This window comes from Fusarium flagelliforme (assembly GCF_020744385.1).
Source record: "Fusarium flagelliforme strain FIESC 12 MPI-CAGE-AA-0113 chromosome Unknown B0J16scaffold_2, whole genome shotgun sequence".
In the NCBI taxonomy this organism is placed as follows: Eukaryota; Fungi; Ascomycota; class Sordariomycetes; order Hypocreales; family Nectriaceae; genus Fusarium; species Fusarium flagelliforme.
This window is the reverse complement of record NW_025763504.1, coordinates 2,991,482-3,003,349: the sequence shown is the minus strand read 5'-3', so window position 1 is coordinate 3,003,349 and position 11,868 is coordinate 2,991,482. Positions and strand designations below refer to the sequence as shown.

General features: G+C 51.5%; 4 protein-coding genes across 4 annotated transcripts; 3 read left to right on the top strand and 1 right to left on the bottom strand.

Moving 5' to 3' along the window:
* The first annotated feature begins 9 nt into the window (after positions 1 to 9).
* On the top strand, positions 10 to 1,493 carry B0J16DRAFT_333591 (ras family-domain-containing protein). Its single transcript, XM_046126846.1, has 6 exons — positions 10 to 418; positions 470 to 495; positions 554 to 642; positions 693 to 822; positions 918 to 1,196; positions 1,247 to 1,493. The coding sequence occupies exons 1-6, from the start codon at positions 372 to 374 to the stop codon at positions 1,300 to 1,302; spliced, it is 627 nt and encodes a 208-aa protein (XP_045986611.1). The 5' UTR covers positions 10 to 371; the 3' UTR covers positions 1,303 to 1,493.
* Positions 1,494 to 1,698: 205 nt separating this feature from the next.
* B0J16DRAFT_380590 (ribose 5-phosphate isomerase A-domain-containing protein) lies at positions 1,699 to 2,604 on the bottom strand (the record flags this gene model as incomplete). The annotated part of the gene is made up of 2 exons (XM_046131092.1): positions 1,699 to 2,141; positions 2,202 to 2,604. 2 exons carry the CDS (start codon positions 2,602 to 2,604, stop codon positions 1,699 to 1,701), a joined length of 846 nt encoding a protein of 281 aa, XP_045986610.1.
* Positions 2,605 to 3,607: 1,003 nt separating this feature from the next.
* Positions 3,608 to 4,465, top strand: B0J16DRAFT_380589 (Inositolphosphorylceramide synthase subunit Kei1-domain-containing protein; the record flags this gene model as incomplete). The annotated part of the gene is made up of 2 exons (XM_046131091.1): positions 3,608 to 3,649; positions 3,728 to 4,465. The coding sequence occupies 2 exons, from the start codon at positions 3,608 to 3,610 to the stop codon at positions 4,463 to 4,465; spliced, it is 780 nt and encodes a 259-aa protein (XP_045986609.1).
* Positions 4,466 to 6,229: 1,764 nt separating this feature from the next.
* On the top strand, positions 6,230 to 11,863 carry B0J16DRAFT_411383 (uncharacterized protein). The gene is made up of 4 exons (XM_046133225.1): positions 6,230 to 6,568; positions 6,767 to 6,915; positions 7,124 to 11,509; positions 11,565 to 11,863. Exons 1-4 carry the CDS (start codon positions 6,523 to 6,525, stop codon positions 11,589 to 11,591), a joined length of 4,608 nt encoding a protein of 1,535 aa, XP_045986608.1. The 5' UTR covers positions 6,230 to 6,522; the 3' UTR covers positions 11,592 to 11,863.
* Positions 11,864 to 11,868: the final 5 nt, after the last annotated feature.

Here is an 11,868-nt window from a genome sequence, read left to right as displayed (position 1 = left end):
CGGAGACAGTCACGCTTGACTTGTTGGGGACACCGTTCAGGAAACGGAGATATGCTCTTATCGGCACGTGCACCTTCCTTGAACTTGTTCAGGGTGGCCTCCATCTCATACGCTCCTGCCGAATCTAGGATCTAGACGCTCCTTTCTCCAGATTCCAACTGGTAATTAGCCTTTATCCCTATACAATCCAGTTGCCACTCTCAAGGTCGCACCGTTCTTCTATCTTTTTCTGCGTCGCCAAGACCAGGTTCCTCTTCTGATAGCAACGACAAGATTGTATCCTTCTCAGCGACCTATACCTCTTAGCTTTGACAGCTGTCACATACACCGTCCTTGCAAGAGACACCGAACAAGACAACACAACCGCAAACATGGCGCAGGCTGGCGGCTCTTACAACAACCCCTTGAAGAAGTTCAAGTGTGTATACCAATAGTTGTATTTATATCTCACTTGCTAATGGCTTAATAGGTTGGTGTTTCTAGGAGAGCAGAGTGGTACGTCCATGACCGATTACGGACCCCTACAATCCATTACTAACAACAATTCCAACAGTCGGCAAGACATCTTTGATCACACGATTCATGTACGACTCTTTCGACAACATGTACCAAGCGACGATTGGCATTGATTTCCTCTCCAAGGTCAGTACCGTCATAGCCGGGCCCAGGCGCAAGACTAACACGACACTTAGACCATGTACCTCGAAGACCGAACCGTGCGATTACAGCTATGGGATACCGCTGGACAAGAACGATTCCGAAGTCTGATTCCCTCATATATCCGTGATTCAAGTGTAGCTGTCGTTGTCTATGATATCTCTAGTACGTGCCCCTTGGGCTGACCCCACCACCTATTAACCCCCTCGCCTCCAATCGTGGCTATGCACGAATCGTGCTAACACTGTACTTCTTTGCAGACGCTAAGTCTTTCCAAAACACCAAGAAGTGGATTGATGATGTACGAGCCGAACGAGGAAACGATGTTATTATTGTGCTGGTCGGAAACAAGACGGATTTGAACGACAAGCGAGAGGTCACCACACAGCAGGGCGAGGAGGAGGCCAAGAAGAACAACCTGATGTTTGTCGAGACAAGCGCAAAACTTGGTCACAATGTCAAGAATCTGTTCAAGAGGATAGCACAGGCCCTGCCCGGTATGGAGGGAAGCGACGCTGCGGCGCAAGCTTCAAACCAGAGTAAGCATATCGCCCGCGAGACTTTATTACCAGCTAACACATCGTCTTAGTGATCGACGTCAAGACGAACAACACGCAGCAATCACAGGAGGGATGCGCGTGCTAAATACCCATACGCCGGATCAGAAATGGAGTACAGGAGTATCTGGGGAAACGCAGGCCTTGCTCGAAACGCGAAAGACCCTGCTACGTCGCGCATCTGACAGGATATCAAGCATAGCGTGCGGATTTTAGTGCGGGAGCTTGTATAATACAACCAGCTACGAGCCTACGATCGTTATATAAGACACTTTAATGCCTTGGTTCGACTGGTTTAAGGCTGGTCAATCATTTCGCTTCTAATACTACCGCTCGATATAAATCAGGGGTGACATTCCAAGATTTCTGAACATGCGGCGACCCAATCGTCCTTGCGACAGTGTACTTTCGTCTTTTGCTGGCCAATTGTGGTATCCCAAAAGTTGTTATTTTATTTACCGCAAACATTCCCTCTCATTTTGAATTAGGCGGCGTTCTGTACTTGCACTTCGCCGTTGGCGAGACCGAAGTAAGCCGCAATGGGCTTTTGCGCTTGGTATTTCTTGCCCAGCTCGACAGCCTCGTTACCATTGAAGCCGTGGAAAAGACCAATTTCAACAATACCAGGCGTGCGGGCCAATTCCTCGGCCAGAGCACTGACTTCCCAGGCACCATCTGTTCCGCGACCCTCGGTCTCGGAATTGATATCCTTAGGGAGAAGCAAGGGGGAGAATGGCGCGTCAATCAGCCACATGCCGTTGTCTGTTACACATTCTCCAGCTTTGGCAGGGAGGCCTGAACGGATGGCAGGGCTGGGAGAGCCCATGGCTCGAAGACGTGTCAAAACGTCAGGTGCGGATAACGGAAGAACCTCGATAGGAATGGTCTTCCATGTGGTACAGAGTCTGGGAGATTGCTTTCGGTAATCTGCTGTGCGTCAGTGGTTTGTTCTAAATTTATCATAAGACAATAATAATTGGTGCATACCAGCTACAGCAATGAACTTTTTAGCAGCAATTGCAACCAATTTCTCTTGGAACAGACAAGCACCACCACCCTTGATAAGATTGAGATCCTCATCAACCTCATCAGCGCCGTCAAAGGCAACGTCAAGAGGAACAGGAAGGCCATTGACCATCGGCCTCTCGTCCAAGTTTACAAGATTCAAACCAGCAGCACGAATGAGACCCTTGGACTGGCTTCCCGTAGGGATAAAAGTCATCCCATTGTAAAACTCGGGTCCCTTGCTGACAATGGCATCCACAACGTAGACGACGGTGCTACCAGAGCCAATTCCAACAAACTTGTAAGAGGCATCGAGGTGGTCATTGACTGCCTGATAGGCAGCCAACTTCTTGGCCGACTCGACTAGGTTTGCTGCTGAAGACATGGCTCTTGAACTACACCTGTTGCTATGGCTGAGACCTTGGCTGTGGTTACAGCTGCGTATGTGTGTTGGACTTGGTGGGATGTGCAGGACCCCGCGGTGCAAATGACGAGGTGTGGGGAGATTTCGAGAAGTATAGGGTAAATGCGTTAAAAAGCTTCTAGCGCCAAGGGGAAAAGGAAAGATTGAAGGGGATACTCGTGTTTTAGTATTGACGTTCCTGAGAGAAGATGAAGGAGGGAAAGATAAGGTCTCGACCAGAGCAGTTGACTTTCTGGTGGAGAGATGTGTAAGCCACTTCATGGTAAAAACAGACGAACCCTTCTGCCAAGGGTAGGCCGTGAATAAAGTTGGAAGAATAACACGGCAAAACAAACTGTCAGGGTATCAATCAGTACACGAATGGGCAGGCACAAAACGATCACATGTGAGTGAGTGACTTCTTTCAGCCAATTCAACTCTTGTCAGATCAGAAAGATGGCCTATCGTGTTTTGCGAATCAAGTGCGACAATTTACTACTATTAGCGGGCCAACGAAACGGGATCCGGAGAATGTCAAGAGACCCTGCAGGCTTTGTCTCTTGCAGAACATCAGTCTCCTAAAATAGGCAAGCACAAGCGCTTCTTAGAGTGTCATTGATGGCTTGACGATCGAACAGCCCTGCTGAGGCGCATTTGGGGTTGCAACCAGTGACGTGATGGCTGCTGTCAATGCCCAGAGCTCCAAGATGAAGCAAGCATGAGTCAGCATTATGATTGGCTGACGAGCTCCAACTCAGCATGACTTTTCTTAAAGGAGTACACGTGATTTAAGATTACACCGGCAGTCTCGGGCGCAAACTTCTTGGATACAGACCCTGGTTGCATCATATTTCGTCCCTGTAATTTCGTTGTTCTCCTGCGCGTTTCCTTTTGAGCCTCATTATCAACTCACGAAGGCCATCAACAGATCGAAACTTCGAAGGCTCAGGAAACGAAACATCTTCTTTGTCAAATACGCGCCGCCATGTCTCGACTTACTCGATCTCTCCGGGTTCCCCGGCCCAAGGTAAGGAGCACGCGACTGACTCGATTTCGTATTACGCGGGTGAAGTGGTCATGAAATACTAACAGGAACCGTTTGTAGAGCCTCTTTGGTATCACCAGCCTTCAGACCGGTACCGAGCTTATCTCCTTGGCCCTCGTCTTCAACAAGATTACCGGCGTTTACGGACTTCTCGCCATCCTTACTGGATATCAGCTATCTCTCCTCCAACTCTCGACTTACGTCTACTCTATCGCTGTTCTGGTTGGACTTGCGATCCTCACTCCTCATGTTCGACGACAAAGCCCCTTTGAGTGCCTGGCCCTGGCGTGGCTTTACATCATCGATACCGTTATTAACGGAGCATACACCGCGGCTTTCGGCCTAGACTGGTACTTCTCTACCCAACTCAACGAAACAATCGAATCCAAGAAGACGGATCTGCCAAATTTCGTGGCTGAGGGTATGCAGGGTCTGCGCAAGGAGGCTGCCATGCATGGAAAGGTCGTTCCTCAGGAAACGGCTGCGAGCATGTTGCTGATTGTTGGCGCGACGTTGATCCGCGTCTACTTCAGCTTCGTCGTCATGGCTTATGCAAAGCAGGTGCTCCAGAAGTACATGCAGCTGATGATTCTAGAAGGACCAGGCGTTGATGATCAGGAGGGTCCTTTCGCCGAGGATCTCCCTGACGGTGAGGGCCGCCGGGGACGCCTTGGCCGTTTGATGGTTTCATGTGGCCGAGCTTACTGGTTGGACACCCGAGAGTCTGATGAATGGGCCCCCAGCCTGGGAGGACCCAACAAGCCCGCCGGTGCGGGTACACTCTCCGGCGAGGTCTAGAAAATCGTTTGACACGTGGGACCTGCCGCGGACTGTTGGATGAACCTGAAAGATATATACGGAAACCTGGAACATGAATACTGGCGGCCAGACCGGTTGGGCTGGTGCTGCCCTTTTACATTTTGCGGTGCAAGCTATCATCGATTGTTGATGTTTTGCGATTCATTTTCACGACAAATGGACCAACAAGCGATAGACGGAGTTTTATTACGGAGACAGGTGATGCACGGAAGTCCAGATGGAAACAAGAAAGAAGCTCACACCGGGCACAAAGCCGACGAACTCGGCCGGCGCGGAGGAAGTGCGGCTTGTGCGGCGAAAACGCGGCATGCTGTGGATCCTCTGAACGGCGGCTGCGGATGGTGTGAGCGGATGAGCCGACAACCAGTTGGAAAGCAAAATTGCGTGATAGGACGATCCCGGTCTGAGTCCAAAGATGCGAGAGCACATGATGCTATCTCGTCATTGAACGTTGGGATATCGTGGGTCGTTGAAACGCAACGAGTTCTCTTGTATACGAGGGATCTGGATCATGAATTGGTGCATCAGGATAGGAATTTGGCATAATGATAATACCTGCCACTCGATGGCAGTCAGTAATACTTCTAGTAGATATTTAAACCGAACAACAATATCAACCTCTACCAAGTTTGTGTTTTTACAATATTGTGTTGGTTCATCTCCATAGTGATATGGTAAGACTATTCATTTAAGGAACAGCCAATGACAGTCAACCAGTTAATCAATCAGTAAGCCCAACACTCAATACAGGTACAATTAGCCTCCGTCTTCGGACACTCCCGCCTACGGAGGAGGCGACGGGGGATCTTCCGTACTTGATTCCCTTTGTCTGTGCTTTTGTGTGAGTCTTATCTTTCCGATGGGCCACCCGGAGGAAGCATCGTGAACGGGGTAGGCAGATTACCAATTCTCGCCGTCTTAGATGCGAATGTCGAAATGGTATACTCATAGACTCCAGGGTCCATTTCTATTGGGACAAAGAGAGAGAATAAACGGGCACCGGCCGGTAGTCGGAGCCATCCCTGTTGAATTGTAAGCTGTCTTGGGGTTTGTCTTGGAGAAGAGGAGAAAGAGGTCATGCAGTTTCGAGTTACCTGCTGCAACGCCAGCATCTCTCATCATTTTTGGTGATTCTTGCGCGGACCGTCGGTGGCCCAACAGTATGCCTCAGCAGGAACTCGGGGTGGATCCTGCTCGATGCGGACCCCTGTATGTATCTTCTGCCCAATGCCGGTGTTCGCGGGGTGAAGTTTATTGGTTGAAACCATTATCTAATTCAGTTTCTACCAATTAAAGAACATCTTGAAGCAAATCCAGAGCTCCTCATTCGTTATCGGTGGTCGCGGAGTAATGCACAGGCCCTGGTTCCAGCGGAAGGCGCGACCCTGAGGTAACACCCCAAACTGTCGACAGGACGCAGTGAGCCCCGCCGTCCGGGGCATAGCATCCCGCTAATCGATCACGCAATCGAGGGCGAGGATTCATACAAGCCAATTTGTGCTGCGTTTGGATGGAATTCGCTGCCTTTTCGCTGGGCTGCTAACTAGTAATGGCGCGGGGAAGGGAAAAAAATGCATCGGCGAGTGAGAGGAGAAAAATAAGACGTGCGAATGAGCAAAGCGCAAGCCAAGCCGAGGGACCGGACTACGGACCTATCCTATCCAAAAACGACCAGACGAGGGGCGTTCTTCTAAGTAAGACCAGAAAGGCAAAAGGGCGTGTCTTTCTTCTGCTCGCTCCAGTTTACAAACTTCTTTTCCTTTCCTTTGGACGTTGAGCGAGAGGGAAGAAACCTTTTTCTAATACCCATCCATCTATAGAAAAGGAAGAAAACCACTCAAGGCCCCGGATCCCGCTTTGAGCGAGTTCTAGTCATTGAGATTTCTTTCCTTTCTCTTCATCTCTCTTTCTCTCCTCCACCCTCTTATACTTCTTGTGGAAGAGAAAGCAGCTTGTCTGCTCTGTTCATTGTAGAACAGCACGAAGCTCGATCATAATACCCCGCGAGACGAAGTCGAAGACGAAGAAGGGACACAATGGACGCTGCTTCACAGCACCAGGTCAAGACTCCTGAGGAGGCCGGTGAGTTTATTCCCATGTTGGATTTTCAGATGTGGTACCGGGATGCTGCATGAGTTGGAGATATAACCTGTCATTCTGCAAAGCGGTCGATCTCAACCGGCGCAACGGGCGAGATCATGGCTCAGATTGAACAGCAATCTCAAAACCACTAAATTGAGTTTGCGCAATACGATCGGATCGCTAATTTCTTAACCCCAGTGGCTCGAATTGCCTACCTCTCCAGCGATGTTATTGTCTCCGTCCAGCCCGCCATTGGCACCGATTCCGAGTTCTCCTCTCACCTGAACCGATACGCAGGCCGCAAGGACAGCAGCTTGGTCGCTCAGAGTGCTGATACAGTTCCTGAGGTGAGTTTTGATTTACGGCATTTTACCCCTCCCAAGTGCTCTCCGAAAAATCTCCGGCCTCTTTTTTTGAGGGTTTTCAGAACTACTACCATCTATAAGCCAATGAGGGCAAGGGTATATGGAAGCAATGAATAACTACATACGGATTGATCAGGAGCAATTGGGTAGCTGAACTACAATATCGAACAAAACTAACAATTCAATTCAGATTGTTCCCGTACGACACAACACCGATCCTCTTCTCTCAGTATATACCCCCATCCGAGCCGGCAAGCTCGTCTCAGTCACCACCACATCCAACATCCTCCTACCATCCGTGTCACACCTATACAAGTTGGCCAACTACCCTGTTGTCCTTCACGTCTCTCTTCAGCCTCGAACATTCCCCGACTACTCCGTCATCACCGCCATCCGTAACTCGGGATTCACATTTGTTCAGTCTGAGACCCTCCAGGAGGCCCAGGATTTGGCTCTGACTGCTCATGCTCTTGCTATCCGAACTGGCAAGGGTGTTGTTCATTTCTTTGCTCCTTCCACATCAGCAAATGACAAGCCTATTGCCGTTGAGGATGCTTCAGTCGTCCGTGATGTTCTCGACATTGACAGTGTTCGCCGATACCAGGCTGGCTCTGCTCCCTCTTCTCACAACGGTATCTACGCCGATGATGGCCACATTGCCGTCTCTTCAGACCACGATACGCCTGCCGTGAACGGTGCTGCTGAGAGTGGCAACCTTACCGTGCCTCCCAGCGCCAACGCCTCCAAGGCTCCCTCAACTGGAACTTCAGTCAAGTCCAGCCAGGACAGTGAGTCTAGCACTCCTGTTGCGCCTTCATCGGTTGCCACCACAGTCGAGTCTGCTCCTCCTCAGGTCACTTCTGAGGATATCTACAAGTCTGCTGGCCGTATATGGGCCCAGCTTAAGACATCCGTTGGCCGGGAGTACAGCGCTTTCGAGTACTCTGGCCCCCCTAACGCCGAGAACTGCCTTTTCATCTTCGGTTCTGATGCCGGTGCTTTCGCGCAAGCAATCGATGAGGCCGACTCACAGGAGGTTTTCGCCAACACAGCCATTCTTACCCCTCGCCTGTACCGACCTTGGCTCGGCTCTAAACTTGTTGAGGCCATTCCTCGATCAGTCAAGCGCATCGCTGTGTTGGAGCAGATCCACCGCAAGACTACTAAGTGGGGTCCCCTCCTCATTGATGTCTTGACTTCCGTGAAGAGTGGTCCTGGTGGCGTTGAGGCTATTGTTGGCCATCAGCTCGGCTACATTGCCCCCGACGTTGTGGTCCAGGCTCTCCGTGGTGTTCTCCAGAACCTTACTGCCGAGAAGCCTATCCAGAACCTCGAGGTTGGAAAGAAGGAGGCCTGGAAGGAGCCTACCGGCTACGATCTCCAGGCTCCTCAGCTCGAGACTGCCTACACCAAGATCCTTGATCAGCTCTTCGGCAAGCGAGCTTACGTTGCCAATGCTATCAAGTCTTCTACTACCGGCCTCTCATCCACTGTCTCTGCCAGCCCCGAGTTCGGATTCGGTTCTCTTTTGGCTCGCAAGCAGCGTCGTGGCCAGTTTATTTCTCAGGTCAAGGATGCTGCTACCAGCGGTAGCTTCACCACTGAGGCCCCCAAGAGCTGGTTGGCACGATGGGCCATGAACGCCGATGACACCTCCAAGTCGACTGAGATTGCCGACGATGTCATCGCTAGACTTGAGACTGACGGCTCTCCTCTGGCCGCTGAGCTCCTCTCTGCCAAGGGTCTTTTCCGAAAGGAGTCCCTCTGGTTGACTGGATCTGATGCCTGGTCTTACGATCTGGGTAATTCTGGTGTTCACCACGTCCTTGCCTCCGGCGAGAACGTCAACATGCTCATCATCGACTCTACTCCTTACTCGGAGCGAGCCGCCGCTGATGCTAACCGCCGCAAGAAGGACATTGGTCTATACGCTATGAACTTCGGCAACGTCTACGTCGCTTCCACCGCTGTCTACAGCTCATACACTCAGGTTCTTCAAGCTCTTCTCGAGGCTGACAAGTTTGAGGGTCCTTCCGTTGTCCTCGCCTACCTCCCCTACTTCGGCGAGTCTGACTCCCCTCTTACTGTTCTTCAGGAGACCAAGAAGGCCGTCGACACCGGATACTGGCCTCTGTACCGATGGAACCCCGAGAACGAGAAGAAGGGCGAGCCCAACTTCTCTCTTGACTCCGAGCTCATCAAGCAGGAGCTCAAGACGTTCCTTGCCCGTGACAACCAGCTTACTCAGTTGGCTGCCAAGGAGCCCAAGTTCGCTGCCGCTCTTGTCAAGGACTTCGGAAGCGAGGTTCGAGCTCAGCAAAAGCGAAAGGCCAAGGATGCTTACAACCAGCTTCTTGAGGGTCTTCTGGGCGCTCCTTTGACCATTCTGTATGCTTCCGACAACGGTAACGCTACTACCCTTGCCAAGCGATTGGCTAGCCGTGGTCGCGCCCGTGGCCTGAAGACCAGTGTCCTGGCTATGGAGGACTACCCCCTTGAGGACCTCCCCACTGAGGAGAACATCGTCATCATTACCTCTACCGCTGGTCAGGGTGAGTTCCCTCAGAACGGTCTGCCTTTCTGGGATGCTATCAAGGACAACACCGACCTTGACCTCGCTGCTGTCAACTACTCCATCTTCGGTCTCGGTGACAGCCACTACTGGCCTCGAAAGGAGGACAAGATCTACTACAACAAGCCCGCTAAGGATCTTGACCGTGTCCTGACCAACCTCGGTGGTAAGCACCTGATCGACATTGGTCTCGGTGACGACCAGGACCCCGACAGCTTCCAGACTGGTTACCAGGAGTGGGAGCCTAAGCTCTGGGCCGCTCTTGGAGTGGACAAGGTCGATGGCCTTCCCGAGGAGCCCCCGCCAATCACCAACGAGGACATCAAGCTGGCCTCCAACTACCTCCGTGGTACCATTGTTGAGGGTCTTAACGATCCCTCTACTCTTGCTATCTCGGCCTCTGACCAGCAGCTCACCAAGTTCCACGGAACATACATGCAGGATGACCGTGATATCCGAGACGAGCGAAAGGCCCAGGGTCTCGAGCCCGCCTACTCCTTCATGATCCGATGCCGACTGCCCGGTGGTATCTCAACTCCCAAGCAGTGGGTGCAGATGGACGACATTGCCAACGAGCTTGGTAACGAGACCATGAAGCTCACCACCCGACAGACCTTCCAGTTCCATGGTGTTGTCAAGAGCAAGCTTAAGCCCGCCATGCAGGCTATCAACCGCGCTCTTATGACCACCATCGCTGCTTGTGGTGACGTGAACCGTAATGTCATGTGCAGTTCGCTCCCTACTCAGTCCAAGTACCACCGCGAGGTTTTTGCTTGCTCTCAGCTCATCAGCGACCACCTCCTGCCCTCGACCAGCGCCTACCATGAGATCTGGTTGACCGACGACGACAACAAGAAGACCCAGGTTGCCGGTGATGCTGTTCAGGACTTCGAGCCCCTTTATGGACCTACCTACCTGCCCCGAAAGTTCAAGATCACCATCGCCATCCCTCCTCACAACGACACTGATGTGTACGCTCACGACATTGGTCTGATCGCCATCAAGGGTGAGGACGGTAACCTGGCTGGTTTCAACGTTCTTGCTGGTGGTGGTATGGGTGCTACTCACAACAACAAGAAGACATATCCCCAGACCGGTCGCATGTTCGGCTTCTGTAAGACCGAGGATGTCCACATCGTCTGTGAGAAGATCATGCTCGTCCAGCGTGACCACGGTGATCGTAAGAACCGAAAGCACGCCCGTCTCAAGTACACCATTGACGACATGACCGTGCCTGTCTTCCGCAGCAAGGTCGAGGAGCTCTGGGGCAAGAAGTTCGAGAACGAGCGACCCTTCGAGTTCAAGAGCAACGTCGATACCTTCGGCTGGCAGAAGGATGAGAATGGTCTTAACCACTTCACCTTCTTCATCGAGAACGGTCGTATCGAGGATACCCCCGAGTTCCAGATGAAGACTGGTCTACGTGAGATCGCCAAGTCCCTCAAGGGCGAGGCTGAGTTCCGTCTCACCGGTAACCAGCATCTCATTCTCAGCAACGTCGCCGACGAGGACCTCGACGCCGTCAAGGAGCTTATGAAGAAGTACAAGCTCGATAACGTTCAGTTCTCCGCCCTCCGTCTCAGCTCCTCCGCTTGTGTCGCTTTCCCCACCTGTGGTCTCGCCATGGCTGAGTCCGAGCGATACCTGCCCGTCCTCATCTCCAAGCTCGAGGGCTGCCTCGAAGAGAACGGTCTGCGCCAGGATTCTATCGTCATGCGTATGACCGGTTGTCCCAACGGTTGCGCTCGTCCCTGGTTGGCCGAGGTTGCTTTCGTCGGTAAGGCGTACGGTGCTTACAACATGTACCTGGGTGGTGGCTACCACGGCCAGCGCCTCAACAAGCTATATCGCCAGAGCATCAAGGAGGATGAGATCCTCGACATCATGAAGCCTCTCCTCAAGCGCTATGCTCTTGAGCGTAACGAGGGTGAGCGATTCGGTGACTTCTGTGTCCGCTCCGGCGTCATCGTCGCCACCACCGACGGCCAAAACTTCCACGACAACGTAAGTCCTAACCAACCTTATACATCCTATATAACATATACTAACCCTCCATCAGGTCGCTGAGGAAGAAGAGGATGAATAAATGATCAAAAAACACTGAAACGAAAATTACGGACTGGAACGGAAAAGAAGAAAGAATGAAGGATCAATGTTGGGATGAAAAACACTGATATCATTGCTTTTTATTGCTTTACTTGTTTTTGCATAGCTTGATGTCGTATTAACTTGGCCGGCGCAACTGATAGGAACGCATTTTATTCCATGTAGAAATACTCGCAAGTCTTTGCGTGAATCATCTAGATTGTTGAATTTCATAGACTTATTATCTCGACTTCACATTACATTTGCCCACATATTAT

Bases quoted from the DNA above. Each gene is read 5' to 3' on its own strand.
- B0J16DRAFT_411383 (XM_046133225.1), top strand. From the start codon at position 6,523: ATGGACGCTGCTTCACAGCACCAGGTCAAGACTCCTGAGGAGGCCG. The intron at 6,569-6,766 runs GTGAGTTTATTC...TCTTAACCCCAG, and splicing joins CAAGACTCCTGAGGAGGCCG to TGGCTCGAATTGCCTACCTC. The intron at 11,510-11,564 runs GTAAGTCCTAAC...ACCCTCCATCAG, and splicing joins GCCAAAACTTCCACGACAAC to GTCGCTGAGGAAGAAGAGGA.
- B0J16DRAFT_333591 (XM_046126846.1), top strand. From the start codon at position 372: ATGGCGCAGGCTGGCGGCTCTTACAACAACCCCTTGAAGAAGTTCAA. The intron at 823-917 runs GTACGTGCCCCT...ACTTCTTTGCAG, and splicing joins CGTTGTCTATGATATCTCTA to ACGCTAAGTCTTTCCAAAAC. The intron at 1,197-1,246 runs GTAAGCATATCG...ACATCGTCTTAG, and splicing joins GGCGCAAGCTTCAAACCAGA to TGATCGACGTCAAGACGAAC.